The sequence below is a fragment of the Pezoporus occidentalis genome, unplaced genomic scaffold (genome assembly GCF_034315485.1).
Source record: "Pezoporus occidentalis ecotype Australia unplaced genomic scaffold, CSIRO_AGI_Poc_V1 ctg74, whole genome shotgun sequence".
NCBI classification, from domain to species: domain Eukaryota; kingdom Metazoa; phylum Chordata; class Aves; order Psittaciformes; family Psittacidae; genus Pezoporus; species Pezoporus occidentalis.
This window is the reverse complement of record NW_026916093.1, coordinates 1,263,867-1,281,314: the sequence shown is the minus strand read 5'-3', so window position 1 is coordinate 1,281,314 and position 17,448 is coordinate 1,263,867. Positions and strand designations below refer to the sequence as shown.

The following is a 17,448-nucleotide window of genomic DNA, read 5'->3' as shown; positions in this document are numbered from 1 at the left end:
CCTACCAGGGCAGAGTTTGGCCCACTACAGCTACTGTGTGTGGCAACATCCACACACTTGTGTTTGCAGCAGTTGTGAACTTTTCTGTTAATATTTGAACTTTCAAACTTTACTAATGATTGGAAGATAACAAAAGACATGTAACAATGAAACAAAAGCCAATTGAACACTATAACCCCTTGCTCCCCCACCCTGCAATCAGCTATTTAACTCCAATAGGTAGTGGTTTATTTCATGGTACAGACTCTGCCTATTGGGGTGTTGTTGGGGTTTTTTGGGGGGTGGGGGGAAACCTCACAGAAGAACAGTGACCAAGACTGACAGTTAAAAAAAAGGAGAATTACAGTTAGTCCCCAGACTGCAAGAATATGGGCAGGGCTACAGGAAAATCATAAGCACAATAATATATATATATGTATATATGGCATGCTTTCTGCTACTTTCACTGAGCTTTGCAATTTCCAGATGTCATCAAACACAGACAGAAGATAACTTCAGGGAAAAAATGTAATTCATAATTTTGATCTACACCTTTGTGCACTGTGTAATACCACTTCTGAATCACTAAACACAACTAAGGTCAAAGGGAAAAGGAGGCTGCCCAAAGAAGTGGTAAATGCTCCATCCCTGGCAGTGTTCAAGGCCAAGTTGGACAAAGCCTTGGGTGACATGGTCTAGTGTGAGGTGTCCCTGCCCATGGCAGGGGGGTGGAACTAGATGATCTTAACATCCTTTCTAACCCTAACTATTCTATGATTCTATAGCTAACATGCCTCAAACACTACAGTGTCTTTCTCTGCCTGGACCCTATGTCAAGAGAACAACAAAAAGAACCTAAACAGACCGAACGACAACAAAACCTCAAAACCAGAAATGCATCAAGAGGTAACTTTCAAACACAGAAATCAAAACAAGGACTTGTTAAACAAGTGGTCTATTGGGGTTGCCCTTTTTGTTACATTAAAGCATTACAAGTAGCTCTAATGTTGATACTCATGTTTTCAGAGCAACTGGTGCAATATGTCACCCTAAGGTGTAATTGTAATTACTATGCTTCTAAAGAGACATAAGTATTGCGTGCCAAGCTTCCATGACAGTATCACTTCAAAGCTACTTGTTAGTCATTTTGACAATAACAGCTTATCTCTACTTGGTCATGGCATGCTATCCACAAGGCTTATTTATTTATTTATTTAAAGAGAGTTGTTAATGTAGGCAAACTTGATGGTCTCTGCAATATCTTCCCACAAAAGAGAAGGCTCACATGTATTCTGGGCGGTTTCTTGGCATTTTTTGCCTAATGGTCCAGCTCTAAATTAGCTATGTACTTCAGGTGCACCCACCACCCTTGTCCTGTAAGGCTAGACCAGAACAAAGGTTCTACTTGCGTTCCCCATGACAAAATACGAATAAATTACTCCTTGCTCCTGTCATTCCAGCAAGCCTGTTAATTGCATTTGTTTCATGTATCTCCAAACAGCCTGGTACATTAATTACATTCGGTAACACCAAACTCCTCTGATTCACTTTGTCACTTCCACTGAGCACTTTAATTGTATTCCTTCTAGCTACATACAATTTTAAACACTTACTAATAATTACATTGCTACAGCCTCATGTTTTCAGTTTGTATACAAAGACATCTTCGATCCCAGTGGTCTTCAGGTTAAGGATCAAGATATGTTACAGTGGGGAAGAATGCCAGAAAACAAAATTCCTGCAAAACTATGACGGTATGACGATAGACACAAACGTTCCATTAAATCCTTTCACAGTTAAAACTTCCTACTGTTTAGCATGTGCATATATTACACAGAAATCTTCTTGTCAGTAGACCAAACTGAACATTAAACTGCATCCCATATTATGCAACCAATGTAAAACTGTACTTGAATGTCTCCCTGTTCCCCTCTATTTTGCCTTCTTTCTTGCTAAGGGGTGGGGAAGATGAGAGGAGGGGGAGAAATACCCAAAGCAGCCTGCGACTGCAAACAATAAACCTAGAGTCCTTGATTCAGGACTGATAGAGCAAATGCTATAAGCAGCTTCCTGGAACGAAGTTTGCTCAAACAGACAGGCAAAACCAGCCAGGGGCCCAGACACTGAATTCATCTAACGCCTAAAAGACTATTTAGAGATGCAAATACTCAATGCTAGTAGGACTGCCGAGCATTTGGTCCCAGCACACACCCGTGTACAACTGTAAGCTGTTACAGATGCTCCCATCCTAGCTGAGCGCTTGAACTACTGTAATGCCTCTAACGTCTACGCTGCAGCACAGCGCCAACCACTACTTTGAAAGCCAATTTACCTTTGGGCTCAAGTTCTCGCCCTACTAAAGCGCGCTTCCCCAAGATGCTAATTTGTAGTCCCGCACCCATTACTTCAAGTGGAAAACGGCAAGAAGCGTTGCAGAACAGACCCAAAGCGGGGAGCGCAGGGGGAGGCTGCAGGTGGGGCGTGCGGGAAAAAGAAAACAGCAATAAATCTCCCCCTTTTCCTCCCAACGCTGCTTAAACTCCACGAGAACACTCCCCTCGGGAAGCCCGGAACAGGGGGATACAGGAGGGAGATGACGGGAGGACTCCCCCATCAGACGCACCCCTGAGCGGAGCCCTCTCGGGGCGGGCGGGCATCGCTGCACCTGCCCTCCCTGGCTCGGTTGGGCCCCGCGGGGGGAGAGGGAGAAGAGAGCGGCGTGGTCGGTGCTGAGCAGTCCCCGGTGCTGCCCGCCCCGCCTCGCTCGCCAGCGCCAAAGGAGGCGTTGAGGGACTCTGGAAATGGGCCAGCACGCCTCACCTGGAGCCGAGGCAGAGCTAACCTATTTATCTCATCAGCTGGCTCTCCCGGCGGAAAGTTTAACAATAGAAGGAGGCAAAGTAAAACCAGCTATAGCAGCGCTCTGCTTTTTCTCTCTTCCTCCCCACTTCCACCCACCACCACCACCCCGAAGTAGAAAGATTTAGCACTGTAGTTTTTCCTCTTTCCTCACTACCTCAAGCTGACATCCTTCTATTCACAAGCTGCTTTTCCATTAAGTTCGCAGACGGGAAGGACTGCTTATTGGAAGCATATATTTCCCCCTACCTCCCCATACCATTTTTATACCAGAAACAAACTTAAGGCTCTGTAATGTTAAAGCTTATAATGCCGTCCACATGTGCTGTCCCAAATCAGAGCCAGATGAAGGGGATTTCTGCACAGAAACGGCATCTCTAAAATAAGGGAACTTACCATAGACTTGGAGAAATGCAAATCCAAAGAGCAAGAGTGGCGTCAGCAGACCCATTTTGACATATTAAAGGCAATCCCGATCGCTTGCGAGACCAATACCACAGGAATAAAAAAAAAAAAAAAAAGGAAAAAAAAAGTATCCAAAGCCAGTAAGAGGTAGGTCCAAAAGTTTTCAGTTTCCTAGCAGCTACTTAAAGTGGAAAGGGAAATCTTGAAATCAAAAGCTGCAGATGGAAAGGTCTTGAATGTGACACTTTTAGATCCATACAGATTAGAGCAGCGAGTGAGCTCCGGAGGCAGATTCTGCTTTGCACACACACGCTCCTTCCTAAATTCCCACCAATCCAGCCCCGGCAGAGGAATTATTCAAGTGTGTCTAAGACTCTCTTTAGGATCCATGGCAATCCAAAAGCGAGCTCTTTCTTCGGAAGACAAGGAAAGACTCTGAGAAAGGACGTGATTCCTAGAACGTGCTCCACAAACTTCCCAGCACTTTGCAGGAAAATCATTGGTTTGGTTTGGCTAATTTTGCGTTCCTCTTGCCCTCCCCCTACCCCTTTCTCTCTCTTTCTCTACCAAATCAGTTCAAGCTGCGGAGTTTCTCACTTAACTTCCATAATAGGAACGCCTAGGCAATGTGCTACGGGAGGGGAACGGCTTCCTCAGTATCCCCTCGAAACAAACCCCTGTCCCCTACACCTCCTCACTGAAGCCCAGAGCGGAAACTGAAGGAGGACAGGCGGGAGCGGCGGCGGGCTGCTTGCCCTGCAGATGTGGCTGCCGGGGGTGCGGGGCCTCCCGCCGCCAAGGCAGCACCGGCACCGGCGGCAGCAGCAGCAGCTCTCCCGGGCGGCCCCGGCAGCCCGGCTCCGCTCCCCTCCTCTCTCCCCTCCCGCTGCCTCCGCCTCCTGCCGCCGCGGACACACCGGCTGCAGGGAGAGGGAGGGAGGAGAATGAGCGCGGCTGCCTGGGGAAGGGAGGCTGCGGGGTGTGGACTAGAGCGCGGCGCTCCACACCCCCGAGTCCCTGTCTGCCGGGGCAGGGCGGCGGGACGGGGAACGGGGCTGGCTGCGGGCAGGGCCCTGCCCCCCTGCCGCTCCGCCGCCGTTGGCCATAGGTAGGATTTACATGGGTGCTCCCCGCCGCTTCCCGGTTAATGGGCAGCTAATTTTTCGGTAAGTGGTTTCATGGAACTGGGCTCTAATTATTCATTCCCTCTCTCCGCTCGTTCCCTGCGCGCTTGGGAGCGAGACCCTTGGAAAGGGTCTTCTCCAGGGATTTCTCTGCTCATCCGCTGTGCGGAAAAAGGTGAAAACAATAAAACATATATAAAATAGAATGGATGACACGCGACCTATTAAGTCTATAGGACTGTGGGTTTGCTCAGCAGAGAGCCAGGAACGAGCCGCCGCTCTGCCCTTCCCCAGGCCCCTTGGCTGAGGCGCAGCTCCCGGCAGCGGGAAAGTTTCCCGGGACCGACCACGACCCCGGCAGAAGGCGGTGAGGGAGAAGGGAACGAGGGAGATCAGTCCCTATGAGCACGGCAGGGCTGCCCAGTTGCCCCAGAGAAAGCCAGGACCACGCAGGAAGGAGCATCGCGGAACGAAACGGGTGTCAGAACGGGGCACGGGGTGACCGGCCAGCGCCACGCCGAGAGCGGGGCCGCTTAGGAGAGGGCAAGCGGCAGCGCTGCATGGTGAAGCTCGAGCGCCCCCTACTGTCAGTGGGCGGGCAGCGGCCGCCACCTGGTGCTCGGCGTTGCCTTTTGTTGCGGCGCGGCGGGGCTGGGCTGGGCTGGGCTGGGGGGGCCGGTGGCGGTGATGGGGGCCCCTCGGGGTTAGTGGTCTCCCCATCGGCTGTGGCGGAGACCCCGGGGAGCCCCCGTGGACCGGGTGGTGCGGGAAGAGCGGGAGTTGTGACGGGAGCGGCTGGAAGCGCGGGGCCGCCGAGGAGCGCGGAGCGGTTGCAGGGGGCGATGGCTCTTTTCTCCACCAGAGAACCCGAAACAAGTGGTGCTACACGTAAATGTTCCCTGTTCACACGCGTTGTTAGCACATGTAGCTAGGTGGTTTTATCTAGGTTGTAGAGGGACACTGAAATTGAGGATCGGTTTTAACATGATGGTGCTAGATAAAAATTAACTGGCGAATGCGCTGTCAGCAGTGCTTAAATTCTATACGGCATAAATTCCCTAAGTAATTTCAGTATACTCTGTCAGAGGCACGTTTTGATCACAGAATCGGTCAGGTTGGAAAAGGCCTTAAAGATGATGAATTCCAACCTCTACCCCAGGATTGCCAAGTCCACCACTAACGCATATCACAGACCTCACCCTGTGTATGAACACTTCCAGGGATGGTGATTCTACCACTGCCCTGGGCAGCCTGTTCACTAGCATGAGCAGGGCTGTTTAAACAGAACAGACTTCCCTTCTTCAGCGTTGGCCAACTACTCCCAAGTATTCTCCCATTGAGTCTCTCGTTTTTTATTTTGCATATACTACAGATTTATTCCTTTAATAAGTTCTTCACGCAAATGCTGTGAATCCTGTTTCTGCAAAGTGTGCGCTGCCCACACGTACTCAAATAAACAGTCTGCAAGTTATTTCGTACTTGGTTCCTGTGTGTAATTAGTGACCTATATTTTACCATCGCCAAATGTGACAGTGTGAGGTGTCTGCAGGCTTTTTAAGTGTCTGAGATTATTGCTACTCTGAATAAAAGCCAGATGACAACTCCAAAGCCTCTTTATGCAAATCAATGAACAGTGTCCTCCTATACTCACAATAATGCCCTGCAGATAAATATATATGTGAGCACATCTAAAGACTACCTTGTGAAGAAGGCTATAATTAAGGCTAATTAGGATAAGGTGATCAAAATGGTATTCTTTGTCAGTGTGCTGGTGAATTGGCAAAACAAGAAACCCATAAATCACCTACCTGACAGCAGTAAGTGTAACACACTGAAATATTAAAGAATATTTTCTTTTCTAGTGAACATTTGAAGGACACAGTGAAATTTCTGACTTGCTTATTACAAAGTTTTAAATGGGAAGTAGCTCTGCACTGTACAGTACTTTTTCTGCTTCCCAAATAAATTCAAGATAAATTTAATAAGAGCTGCTCCTGAACACTTTTGAGATATATACAAGTCCCCAAAACCCTTAGGTACCTGTAAAAGGGTATAATGACCCACATAAACACTCTCAGTGAAATCAATGGCTTATTCATTACAGCTACTACTGTTTGATTCATTCACTTCCGCACAAAACTGCTTTTCAACTATTAAACACTTTGCAAAACTCTGAAGTTTCAGCCAAATTTAATCAAGCATTTTCAAGCCTGATTTTTTGCCCATACGTATTTCAGTGATTTTTTGATAAGAATGAAGAGTCCTCCAAAATGGCTAGCAGAGTCAGAGAGCACTGGAAAACTGGTTTTTGTATTGGTACTGTTTGCCCAAATTCAGAAAATTTGGCTAGTATATTAAAAAGAATAACAGAATAATAAAAAAAAAATGTTAAAAAAGGAAAAGCTAATTTAACAGTCTGCTGAAGCATTAGAGTCGAGGTTTGTGTGTTAACAGCTTCCAAGCACAGGACCTCTCACAGGTCAGAGTCACTGGTCTATAAGCAGAGTTTGCTTGGAACAACATTTACTTCCATTACAAGATGCAGTCCAGATCCTACAATAAAAAAGCACATGATGTCTCTCCAGTCTTTCAATAACTGCCTGTGAACATGGCCAACAAGACAGATGTTCTTTGCTTGAATAGCAAAGTCTATACAGAGGAACTGAGTGTGCCAACTATTTGTTTGTGCTATGAGCAATATGCCACCTGATGAAATGCTTGTGTGAGCAGGACGAGGAAAAGACACGTCAGTATTGGTGCACATAAAGCTTCAATTCAAAGTGTATTGTTGAGGTGGGACTTCAGAACAGCAAAAAAGGCACGGTAAGATTGCCCTGATTCATACTAAGGTCAGTCATCAAATGAGGCAGGACTAATTTGGTAAAACAGCAGTGAGATCAGATGCATGCCAGTGGTACAAGTCAAGGTTTCATTGCTTTCCCAGTCTGACATTTCAGATCTTTGATTCCTAGACTCAAACACCTGCATTAAAATATATATTTAGTATGTGAAAGATCAGATCCAGTGTTTAAAGCGTGACGTTCTAAGACTAACTCTCTATTCGGGTGAGCTTCACCATTAGCAGCATTTTTCTTCTAAATCTGTATTACCATTTCTAGTGTTACAAATGTATATAACATACTCTATTTCCTAGCTGCCATTAAAACCTCTTGTTATCTTCTCAAGAGGAGAGGTTGAGTTGAAGTAGATCATGCAGTATTTATTCTGGATGCTGCAGCTACACATCCAGGGAGTTGCTGAAAGTGACTAGAGGATCTTTAATATCCAAAAATATATACATGGTATGATGGCCATATAATTTAAATGTAGGCAACTAATTAAAGTATTTAAGTTAGGAGCCTGGTCTAGACCCTGGAGTAGAGCAAAAGGTGGATCCAGAGGATAAGTCAGAACATGTAATGGTAGACAGCCTTGGAAACGCACACACACACACACACACACACACACACACACACACACAAAAAGGGGGAAAAAGCAAAGTGAGTTTGGACTTTCCCAGAGAACATTATCTTGCCTTCATCTGTGCTATACTGTTCCAGGTCATTGGGTTCTGATGTCATCTGGCTATTGAATAGAATAGAATGTGTATTTTTAAGCCTTATAAATGCTGCGGCATGATTATTATTCCTGCTGCAATCGACTGGGTCTTCCACAAGAAGAATGGACACTGAAAGGTAAATCAGGAATTCAGTCCAGGAAAAGAAGACATGTTGCTAGAAACAATGTAAGCACTGTGGCAAGATCTCTCTCGTGGAAGTCCCTGAAAATCAGGTTTTTTGCTGTCCCTGGCTACCACAATTCCAACTAATTTACTTTTCTAGAGCCACTCGTGTGGATTACGAAAAATAAGGAAGATAGGTGCCAAAAGCATGTGTTTCTTTCTCTGTCTCACACGTGTCTCTTGCTTGCAGCACAGAGAGTCACCTTCTGCTTCAACATTAAAAATACCTGAGTTTTGGCATCTGACTTGAGTGTTCCTTTGGAAATACCAATCCCTATTTTGAAATATCCTTACATTGCTAAACTGTGTTAGTATGCCTGCACTATTTTTAATTACTAGTACAGCTACAGTGCTTCCCCCAGTCATCAGAATGTCTATACTGTTTGTAAGCTAAATATTTGGTAAATTAAATTATTGCAATTTTTTTTTATATAGATCATATGTTCAGTTTAGGCTTTGCATCCACAGCTCATTAAATGTGCAAAAACTTGTAACTGAAAGATGGTAGTTTCTTGACAATTTTTAAAACAGCCTCACCTGAAATACATTCTACTTGATTCCTTTACTTTTAACTGAGATTCAGAGGAGACAATAAGGACAAATATGTACGAGAGATACAGTGTTACCATGTAAAGAGTTTGTAGATCCTACTTTCCTTTTGTTCTAGGGATGTAGTTTTACCACCCATAAGAAAAAAGATAGAGTGCCTTTCACATTTTGCTTACTGCTGTGTTTTCCTGCTGAATGTATGTACGCCATCCTTTAAGATACCTGCAGCAAAGCAGGTGCAACTAGACTCCCTTCAGAGATGGACAAGGATGGGACGAGAGGCAACGGACACCAGTTGCAATGTGGGAGGGTTCTAGGTAGATGTCAAGAAGCAGTTTTTCACCCTGAAGGCAGTCAGCTATGTTTGACTGGATTCACTGTCACTAGAGATATTCGGAGCTTAACTGAACAATGATGTCCTAGACATTAGAGGTGAGCCTGCTTTGACCTGGACTACAGGCTCTCCAGAGGTCTTTTCTGGTCCATATGATTCCATGAAATCTGTGACTGGCAATGCTGGCAACGTGCTGAGCATGTAAGTGTACCTGACCCTGAACACCTTGGTGATCAGTACTGAAGTGTTCAGTAATACTCACTTTTGCTATAAACTACATAAAAATGCACACACAAGCTATAAATAAAAGAACTGCTTGATTTCCCTCATATTTAAACCATTCCTGTTGCAACATTAAGAACCTTTGTTGAGTGACTCCTATGTAGACTGCACAGTGAACATTACAGCAATAGAAGACTGTTTCTTGCTCCCTTCTGGTTGGAAATGCTTCCCTTCACAACTGCAGTATCTGAAATCACCTTTCTACTAAATGTGGTAAGTTGCACATCAAGCTTGTGGCTGCCTGCACGTTGTATCCTGTAACATGAGATCATTTTTTGCAACGGGGCACACTGCATCCCTTCCAGCCTTTCCCCAGACTACACTGAGCTAGCCATCTCCATGTCCAGAATTTCTTCTTATACACTAATACTTTTATCATACCTGTATGTCTGTACATCTCCTGTTTGTAAGCGTTGTGGATGCTCCCATCTGCTACATCAGGAACTTCTATTCCCTCTCTCATATCCAGGACTCTAAGTTATACATTTCTTTGTCTAAGGAAGGAAGAGTCAATTACTTAAGATGAAGGCTCCAATTATGGAATAAAGTGCTAATCTATGTAAATAAGGATATCAAAGACATATTCCATCAACTACAAATAAAATAAGACTCCTAGAGTAATTTTGTCTGTTCCTTTGATAATGTCTTCTACTCAGACATTCATTTTTATTAAAAATTAACAAAAATGCACTCTGCCCTAATTTACATACAAAAGATAAAACCATTCCTTAAGTGACAAGTTCAGCTTAATTTCAAAAGACAATTAGGTTTCCAGAGGGCATAAGGTTGTCATTATATCATTCAAAAAAAGAACGAGCACTTAAAATGAAGCACTGGAGGAGTAGAAAATCTTCCCCTGCCTGCATGAGACACACAAAGGTGAAATTCTCGCTAGAAAAATGTATTTCATCATGGTGTGATCAGATTGATTCATATGAAAATAAGTGTAGCACTTTGTCGTGGCTGAAGCCTGCTGTCCGATACCCAGCCTGAGCTGAGCAGGGATTGGTCCCTTCTGGATGACTACCTCAGTTTTCATTCTGGTCATGACATGCTGTGCTATGGAATACCCCTTTGGCTAGTTTGGGTCAGGTGTCCTGTCTCTGCTCCTTCCCGGATTCCTGTGCCCCTCCTCACTGCAGAGCATGAGACTGAAAAGTCCTTGATCAGGGTAAGTGCTACTGAGCAACAACTACAATATCATTGTGTTATCAGCATTGTTCTCAGACTGAAGCCAAAACACAGCCCTGCACCAGCTACTAGGAAGAAAATTGACTGTTACAGCTGAACCCAGGACACACTCTGACTTCCAAGAATCAGAAAATCAAGCTATACAGCAACACAACATTTAAAAACTGTGCACAACAATACATAAACAAGTCTTAAGCTGAACACCATATTCCTACATAATTATAAATAACATGTTATGCTCTCTTATTTAATGACGTATGTCACATTTTCCGTAACAAGTGCATATTGACAGCCAACTACATTAGCCAACAATATTTACACTTTAATTACGGCTTTTAAAATGAAAATCTGGAACTGTGTATGTACACAAGTTGTTAATGGGGCAGAAATTCATCCAAGGAGATCCATCTGTAAATGTCCATTATGTAGATATCCATTTGTCAGTGGGCAAATATTTTTACAATAGGTAGTGTTTAATTTGATAATGTAGGAAACAAGATTTCCAATTCACTTGAAAATTCGAATAGACACATACAGTATTGTTTTTAAATCCTAAATGGCTTTTGAATTCAGCTGGGTTTTACAGTTAATGTTTTGTAGAAGAAGCAGCCAAGACTGCCAGAGTTCCCTTTGTTATCTCTGGCCTCCAAAGTGCCAACAGCATGGACAGGTTATTGCTTAGCATGACTTCTGCCATGCTACAGTCCTCAGCTGTAATCATATATTAGTCAAACCAAGGACCTGTTGTGGTACCAGAGAGCTTCTGATTTATGAAGATGTCAGCTCCTGAGAATCTGGTCCATCACTATGGTGGCAACTCTAACAGCATTAGAGGCTCTTGCACATTTCTACCAGTGGCTTGTAATGTTCCCATCAGGCTATGATTCTTTTTTGCAATATGGTGCTGTCAACACTGTTCTCATCAGTTATACATATCAGTGGATTATTAACAATATTTGTCAGACTTCTATATTAGTTTTGTCCCAGAACGGCCTTGCCTCACTTCAGCAATAGAATTACATTTTGCATTGTCTCAAGAAATGCTTTGAAATTAGAATTGATGTTTCAGTCATACGATTTTTCACTGCTGATGTAATTTAGTTTTCTATCTAAATTTTTATATGAGTATAGGACTTATTTTTAAAAAGCGTGATCCTATTAAAGGCAGCTGAAGCAGAGAGTTCCCACAGCAGAATTTGGGATAATACCTCTCCCGTGCATGGCAGACAAAAAGAGTGCTCAAGACTGACACAAATTTCTAAAGTAAATTGAAAAGAAACATGAAAGAGGAAAAGACTGAAACCTCAGAGCAAGACTTCTCCTTAGCAAGCATGCCTTTAATCAAAGTAACAAATAAATAAGTATGAATGTAAACACTAAGTATCCTGTGTAATCACTACAGGAACTACTGTATTTTGTGTATTTTGCAGTTAAAGCTATTATAGCGTATAACTGCATAAATTGTATACAAAATCACCGAACTTTTACCAGGAAAATATGTGGGAATATTTTTCCCCTATGCTGCATATTCTCTTGTACTGGGAGCAGCTGTACCAGTACACAGTCCCTTTAAAACCAGTAAAGCTGTACATGAAGAGGGGCCAGCTCAGAAGGCAGAAACAGAAGCCAATGACTCATTTTAACGTCTGTCTCTGAACTGAAACACAAAATAGCAATTACCTCAAAGCTGTTTGCTGCCACAGCTAGGAAGACTCTTTCACATTTAAAGCACACTACCCACGCAACAGAAAATACCTTCTTTTTTCTTTTCATCGTACAGCTTGCAATGCTGTGGGTGATGCTAGAATTTAGCATGTTTCAATCTAAGTCATCAGTTCAAATCTTGCCCATGCTGATGGTGACCAAAAGTTATTACTTGATTCACAGCTTAAATTATTAGAGTCTGCTTTTTGTAGACAAGAGAAACACATTGTGAGCTTATCTTACCCAGACAATCAGCAACAGTTCAGCATTCTAGGACAACCTTGAGAAGAATGGGGTATTTTGCACTGCCATGGCCCAGAAGGTACTTATCTTGAGAATGAAGAAAGAATTGGGTTTCAACAGCATCTACCACAATGAGATCCTGTAACCAGGACTGTGTGTCTATGGACTTCTGTGATATAAATGGTAATTAAATCCTACTGCCACATTACCTGCTGAAAGATTTTCTAAAGACTTCCATGATTCTGGCAAAAAGTTATGTAAAAAAATAACTTTTTATTGTTTCCCAAGGCAAAAAATATATACTAGCTCTTTAATTTGTAAATGGCATGGCTATAAAAATGTCAGATTTAAAATAAATGAGCCAATATATGTAGTAAAGCCACAAGATTATTTTAAGTAAAAAAGGGTAAAATACCCCTGTGCATGAAATTCAAAGTAATGTAGTTATGCCTATAGATGTTTAGGTGGCATGAAATAATGAAGATGTGTGCTGGACTTAATATTTTGTTGATATTTTAAAAGAAACACAGAATAGAACGAAAGAGGTGTTCTCATCTAAGTTTGCATGGAATTTACTTGAGAAATTTCCATTAGTGCTTACAGAACTTGAATTCTCATATAACAAAAAGACACTAGAAGCCTTTTCCAGTATTCTTTGGAAGAAATAGTACAGCTAGTTCAAACCAATGACATAATGCATCAGGCCATCTGGGAAATTTTTCCTCTGGGAGTTATAGGGATCCTTTCAAGTGATCTATATGTCAAAGAAAACTGGCTTACGTTCTAATGCACTTTATTGTCCTTCACCACTGTTCTTTAGTAGGGTTTTAGAGACTAAGATAATGCTGATCATTTAATCATAGTAGTCATGACGGAATTCTGAGTATGAACTTCTTTTTTCCTTCTTCTTTTCCCTATTAATCCATTTAACTTTCCCATCACATGACCTGGAAGCTGGTTTGTGAATCAACATATGCTCAGTTAGAACAAGTTTGAATCTGTTAATTTTCCAAAGACCATAAACCTACATTGCTCAAATGAAAAGTACAACGTCTTCTGATTCAAGAAGGAGCTCGCTTTTTAGCCATCAGCAATTCACAGTGTCTATCCTTAAACAACTTAACATAAAGGTATCAAGGATTATATGGCAGGGGGGGGTGGAACTAGATAATCTTAAGGTCTTTTCCAACCCTACCTATTCTATGATTCTATGATTCTATTTCTGAACTCTTGTGGATACCTAAAAGTATCAGTGATCAGCATATTTGCAGACAAGTGCTTTTTTGGTCCCTGCATACAAGCTTACAGTTGCCTAAGTCACATCTTGGACAAACAATATGCAGAAAAACAGAGCCATCTCTAACACCAACATGACAAAAATAGGGAGCAATGGCTCTGGAGCTGGATATCTGATATATGCAGATATGTCTCTTCTGTCAGAAATAAGATTATAGATGCAGGAGTGGCTCAGGAAGGTTAGGACATCCAGACTCCTAAATCCTGGATTTGTAAACAGTGACTTAATCAGAAGACTGCTAAGTCAAATCACAATGGTGGATCAAACAATTGAGGAAAGTATTCCTTAAAAGAGTGTCAAGATGAGCAAGAAAATAAAATGAAGGCTGAATGACAGCAAGTAAGTGTTAAGAATCTCTGGATTCGTATGAAGACATCTTAAAATACAGTGGAAAATTTGGGATTTGAATTCTTTTTGAACCTAGAAATCAAAGCTATAATAATTAATAACCATATTTCATAATCTAGACAAATAGCAGATGATAGAAGATTTTTTTTTTATACAGAAAACTGTCCCTTATTACATTTTCCAAACTCTTGCTTACCATTAACATTTTAGATCTACATGATATTGAAGATACTTAAAGCAAACTGCTTAATATGCTGGGCTGACAGGCTCATTAAGCTGAATAGTAGGATTGCTGTCATATGCACTTCAGGCACTTACAGTAGGAAATCTTCTATTTTTAATTCCAAATGTTTAAAGAGAAATCTGTATCATTAAAACTTTTAACTGTATTTCTTTCCTTTGAGAGACATTACTAACTGATGATATTGTGGTTATCTCTTACATTCTAAACTATTTAAGCAGAAGAGTGCTCTGTGCAACAGCTTCAGTATAGAAGATGCCCATTTTTTAGTCATAATATCTTTATTATTGATCAGTAATTTATGATTGTCAATATTAAAGCATTATCTACTGCAGCTATAGGTGTGCAGACTGGTAACAGTTGTATATTGTATACTGTATACCATAGACAGTTGTATACTAACTTCTATTTGGTCTACATTATTTTAATGCACATAAAAATACCCATCAAGTTTTATTCAGTGTTAAGAGCAAAACAGTTTTGCAAAAAAAAATAAAAATAAAATGTTTCTGCAAGGCCAGGTTTATCAAAATTATTAAAAGATGCTTCACAGTGCTGATGATAGCATCTGTGTGGAAGCCTCCCTAGTGTTGCAAGTCAGTGCGAGTTCAGTTTCTAGCAATTAGTTTCTTTTGAAGGTTCTTAACAGGTACCTATCTAAATATTTTTATTCTGGCAGTGTATGAAAACTTCCATCATAGAGTCTTTGATCTGGAGATCTAGAAAATAAATTAAAGAGTGCTTAGAGGGACTCTGAAGTGCTAAGTACTCTTCTTTCAGACAAAATAAAAAGTGCAATTACAAATCTTTAAGTAGTAAGATACCTGGTATTAATAGGCATTACCACAGGATTCATCAAGCAGCATGGCTAGGCTTGGCCAGAAGCTATGTCATGTGCATTGAAATAATAACGGATGGAGGAAGCCAAGGCGAAGATCAGAAGACAGTGAATAAAATTGTAATGAATAAGTACTGCCATAAACAGGAGCAGAAGGGCATTTCCAGGGGAAAAGCAGAAACACGAAGTTAAGTTAGCAGACATCTGAGAAAAGAAACTACTCCTAATGCTATTTTCATTATTTTCACAGAAAAGAATCATACATAGTCTTTGAAGGAGTCAGGAAGAATTGAACCTGCTTAAGTGTCACCCCCTAAAGAAAAAAGTCACAAAATGTAAGTCACCAAATCTAACTATGGGGAAAATGTTGCTCTTTTGTATTCACAAAATTACACAAATTATATAGAGTATAAATACAGGGTATAAAATAGCAAATATTTTATCAGAATCAGATCTCTACACTAAAATCTAGTGTTAGGGTACAACAGCAGCTGATAAAACCATTCTGTTTTCACTTGGGAAGAGTAATTCTAACGTCTGTTCAAAGAGTCTATTTGTAGATCACTACTTTCACCTGGGGTTTTTTTAATAATTATATAGAAGTTGAAATTGTAATATAATCACAATCCACATTAAATCCCACTGCCGTAAGAACATGTTATTCCTACAACAACTGAGCTGGTTTATTTCTCTTTGTCCCTTTCTTTCCCTGCTGAGATCCAGCTGAAAAGTAGAGTTCAGCTGAATCACTGTACTGCTTTGGAGGTTGATCCTATGGTTAGTTGAGACTACTAAGGAAGGGACTTCGAGATAAAACATCCTGCTGCTATTATATTCTCGTCCAGCTTGTTTCCCTCAATATTGCATATAAAAATGGTTATGATACCATTTTTACTTATACAGGCATGCACAACTGTATGTTTGCATTCTTACATAGGAGTTTGGACATGATGCTGCCATTTCTCTTATGGAAAAGTTTCTCATCTAAGACTTACAGCCACACATGATTTATGTAAGTCCACACAACTATTTTGAAATGAAAACAGTTTAGAATTTCTCTAACTGGTGATTTGGGTTGGTTTTTATAAGGCAGGGACTGTAAAAAAAGAAGTTCTGTTAAAAAAACCATTGGCAACCTCAATAATATTGTTCTGTCTACTTATTTTGGGTCCTTTTCCTCAGTGTAAGGTTGCACACTGAGGGCATTTCCCCAGAAAGTTAAAAAGTGAGGTCACTGAAACAACTGTGATAAGATATTCTTTCTGCAGCTTCTGAAATTAGATATGTCTATCTTATCACCGTGTTTGATTAATTCCACTACAATAGAGTCATCTCTTCTTTTTCATATAAGCTCCTTTCAGCTTCTGTTTAACTCTTTCCTTTTTAGTTCCCAGAAAGGATACATCTTTTGACAGAATAATCAAAAGAAAGGAAGAATCCAAGGGGGACATCTACATACTAGGAGATAAAGTTCCAATTTTGCTATTGAAGAGGGGCAGCTACCTGAGAGAGCAGCTTCTAATTTTTCTCCCTTATCTGCTCAAGGTGAACATTGCTGACTTAAGAAAAGGTCTATGTAATTTGATAAGGCGAGTAAAAGAAGTAAACTGTTTAGTTTTATCAGATACAAACTCTAGCACCACCAGGGTGCTCTCTGAGCAGAGAAGAGATTCAAAGCAGCCCCGCGGAGAAGGACTTGGGGGTGTTGGTTGATGAGAAAATGAACATGAGCCGGCTTCAGTGTGCGCTTGCAGCCCAGAAAGCCAACCGTATCCTGGGCTGCATCAAAAGGAGCGTGACCAGCAGGTCGAAGGAGGTGATCCTGCCCCTCTCCTCTGCTCTCGTGAGACCTCACCTGGAGTATTGTGTGCAGTTCTGGTGTCCTCAACATAAAAAGGACATGGAACTGTTGGAACAAGTCCAGAGGAGGGCCATGAGGATGGTCAGGGGACTGGAGCACCTCCCGTATGAAGACAGGCTGAGGAATTTGGGGCTGTTCAGCCTGGAGAAGAGAAGGCTGCGTGGAGACCTCATAGCAGCCTTCCAGTATCTGAAGGGGGCCTATAGGGATGCTGGGGAGGGCCTCTTCATTAGGGACTGTAGTGACAGGACAAGGGGTAACGGGTTAAAACTTAAACAGGGGAAGTTTTGATTGGATGTAAGTTCTTTCCTGTTAGGGTGGTGAGGCACTGGAATGGGTTGCCCAGGGAGGTTGTGAATGCTCCATCCCTGGCAGTGTTCAAGACCAGGTTGGACGAGGCCTTGGGTGACATGATTTAGCGTAAAGTGTCCCTGCCCATGGCAGGGGGGTT

General features: G+C 42.0%; 1 protein-coding gene and 1 long non-coding RNA gene across 22 annotated transcripts in view; one reads left to right on the top strand and one right to left on the bottom strand.

The window, feature by feature from the left end:
* Positions 1-17,448, bottom strand: part of ROBO2 (roundabout guidance receptor 2) — a 1,081,280-nt gene that overhangs the window by 454,117 nt on the left and 609,715 nt on the right. Inside the window, exon 1 of one of the 20 annotated variants that reach the window (XM_062602004.1) lies at positions 3,235-4,199. The exons of the other annotated variants lie outside the window; for them this stretch is intronic. Within the exon in view, the coding sequence (XP_062457988.1) occupies positions 3,235-3,289 (55 nt within the window). The 5' untranslated portion in view covers positions 3,290-4,199. Of the gene's footprint in view, positions 1-3,234; positions 4,200-17,448 lie in introns of those variants that run through there. 20 annotated transcript variants of the gene reach the window in all.
* LOC134155140 (uncharacterized) lies at positions 4,182-15,680 on the top strand. 2 transcript variants are annotated; one of them, XR_009961437.1, is made up of 3 exons: positions 4,182-4,409; positions 14,268-14,376; positions 15,387-15,680. It is a non-coding gene; the product is annotated as an uncharacterized LOC134155140 (long non-coding RNA). The 2 variants fall into 2 exon arrangements; XR_009961438.1 differs by lacking the exon at positions 4,182-4,409 and adding an exon at positions 7,978-8,062.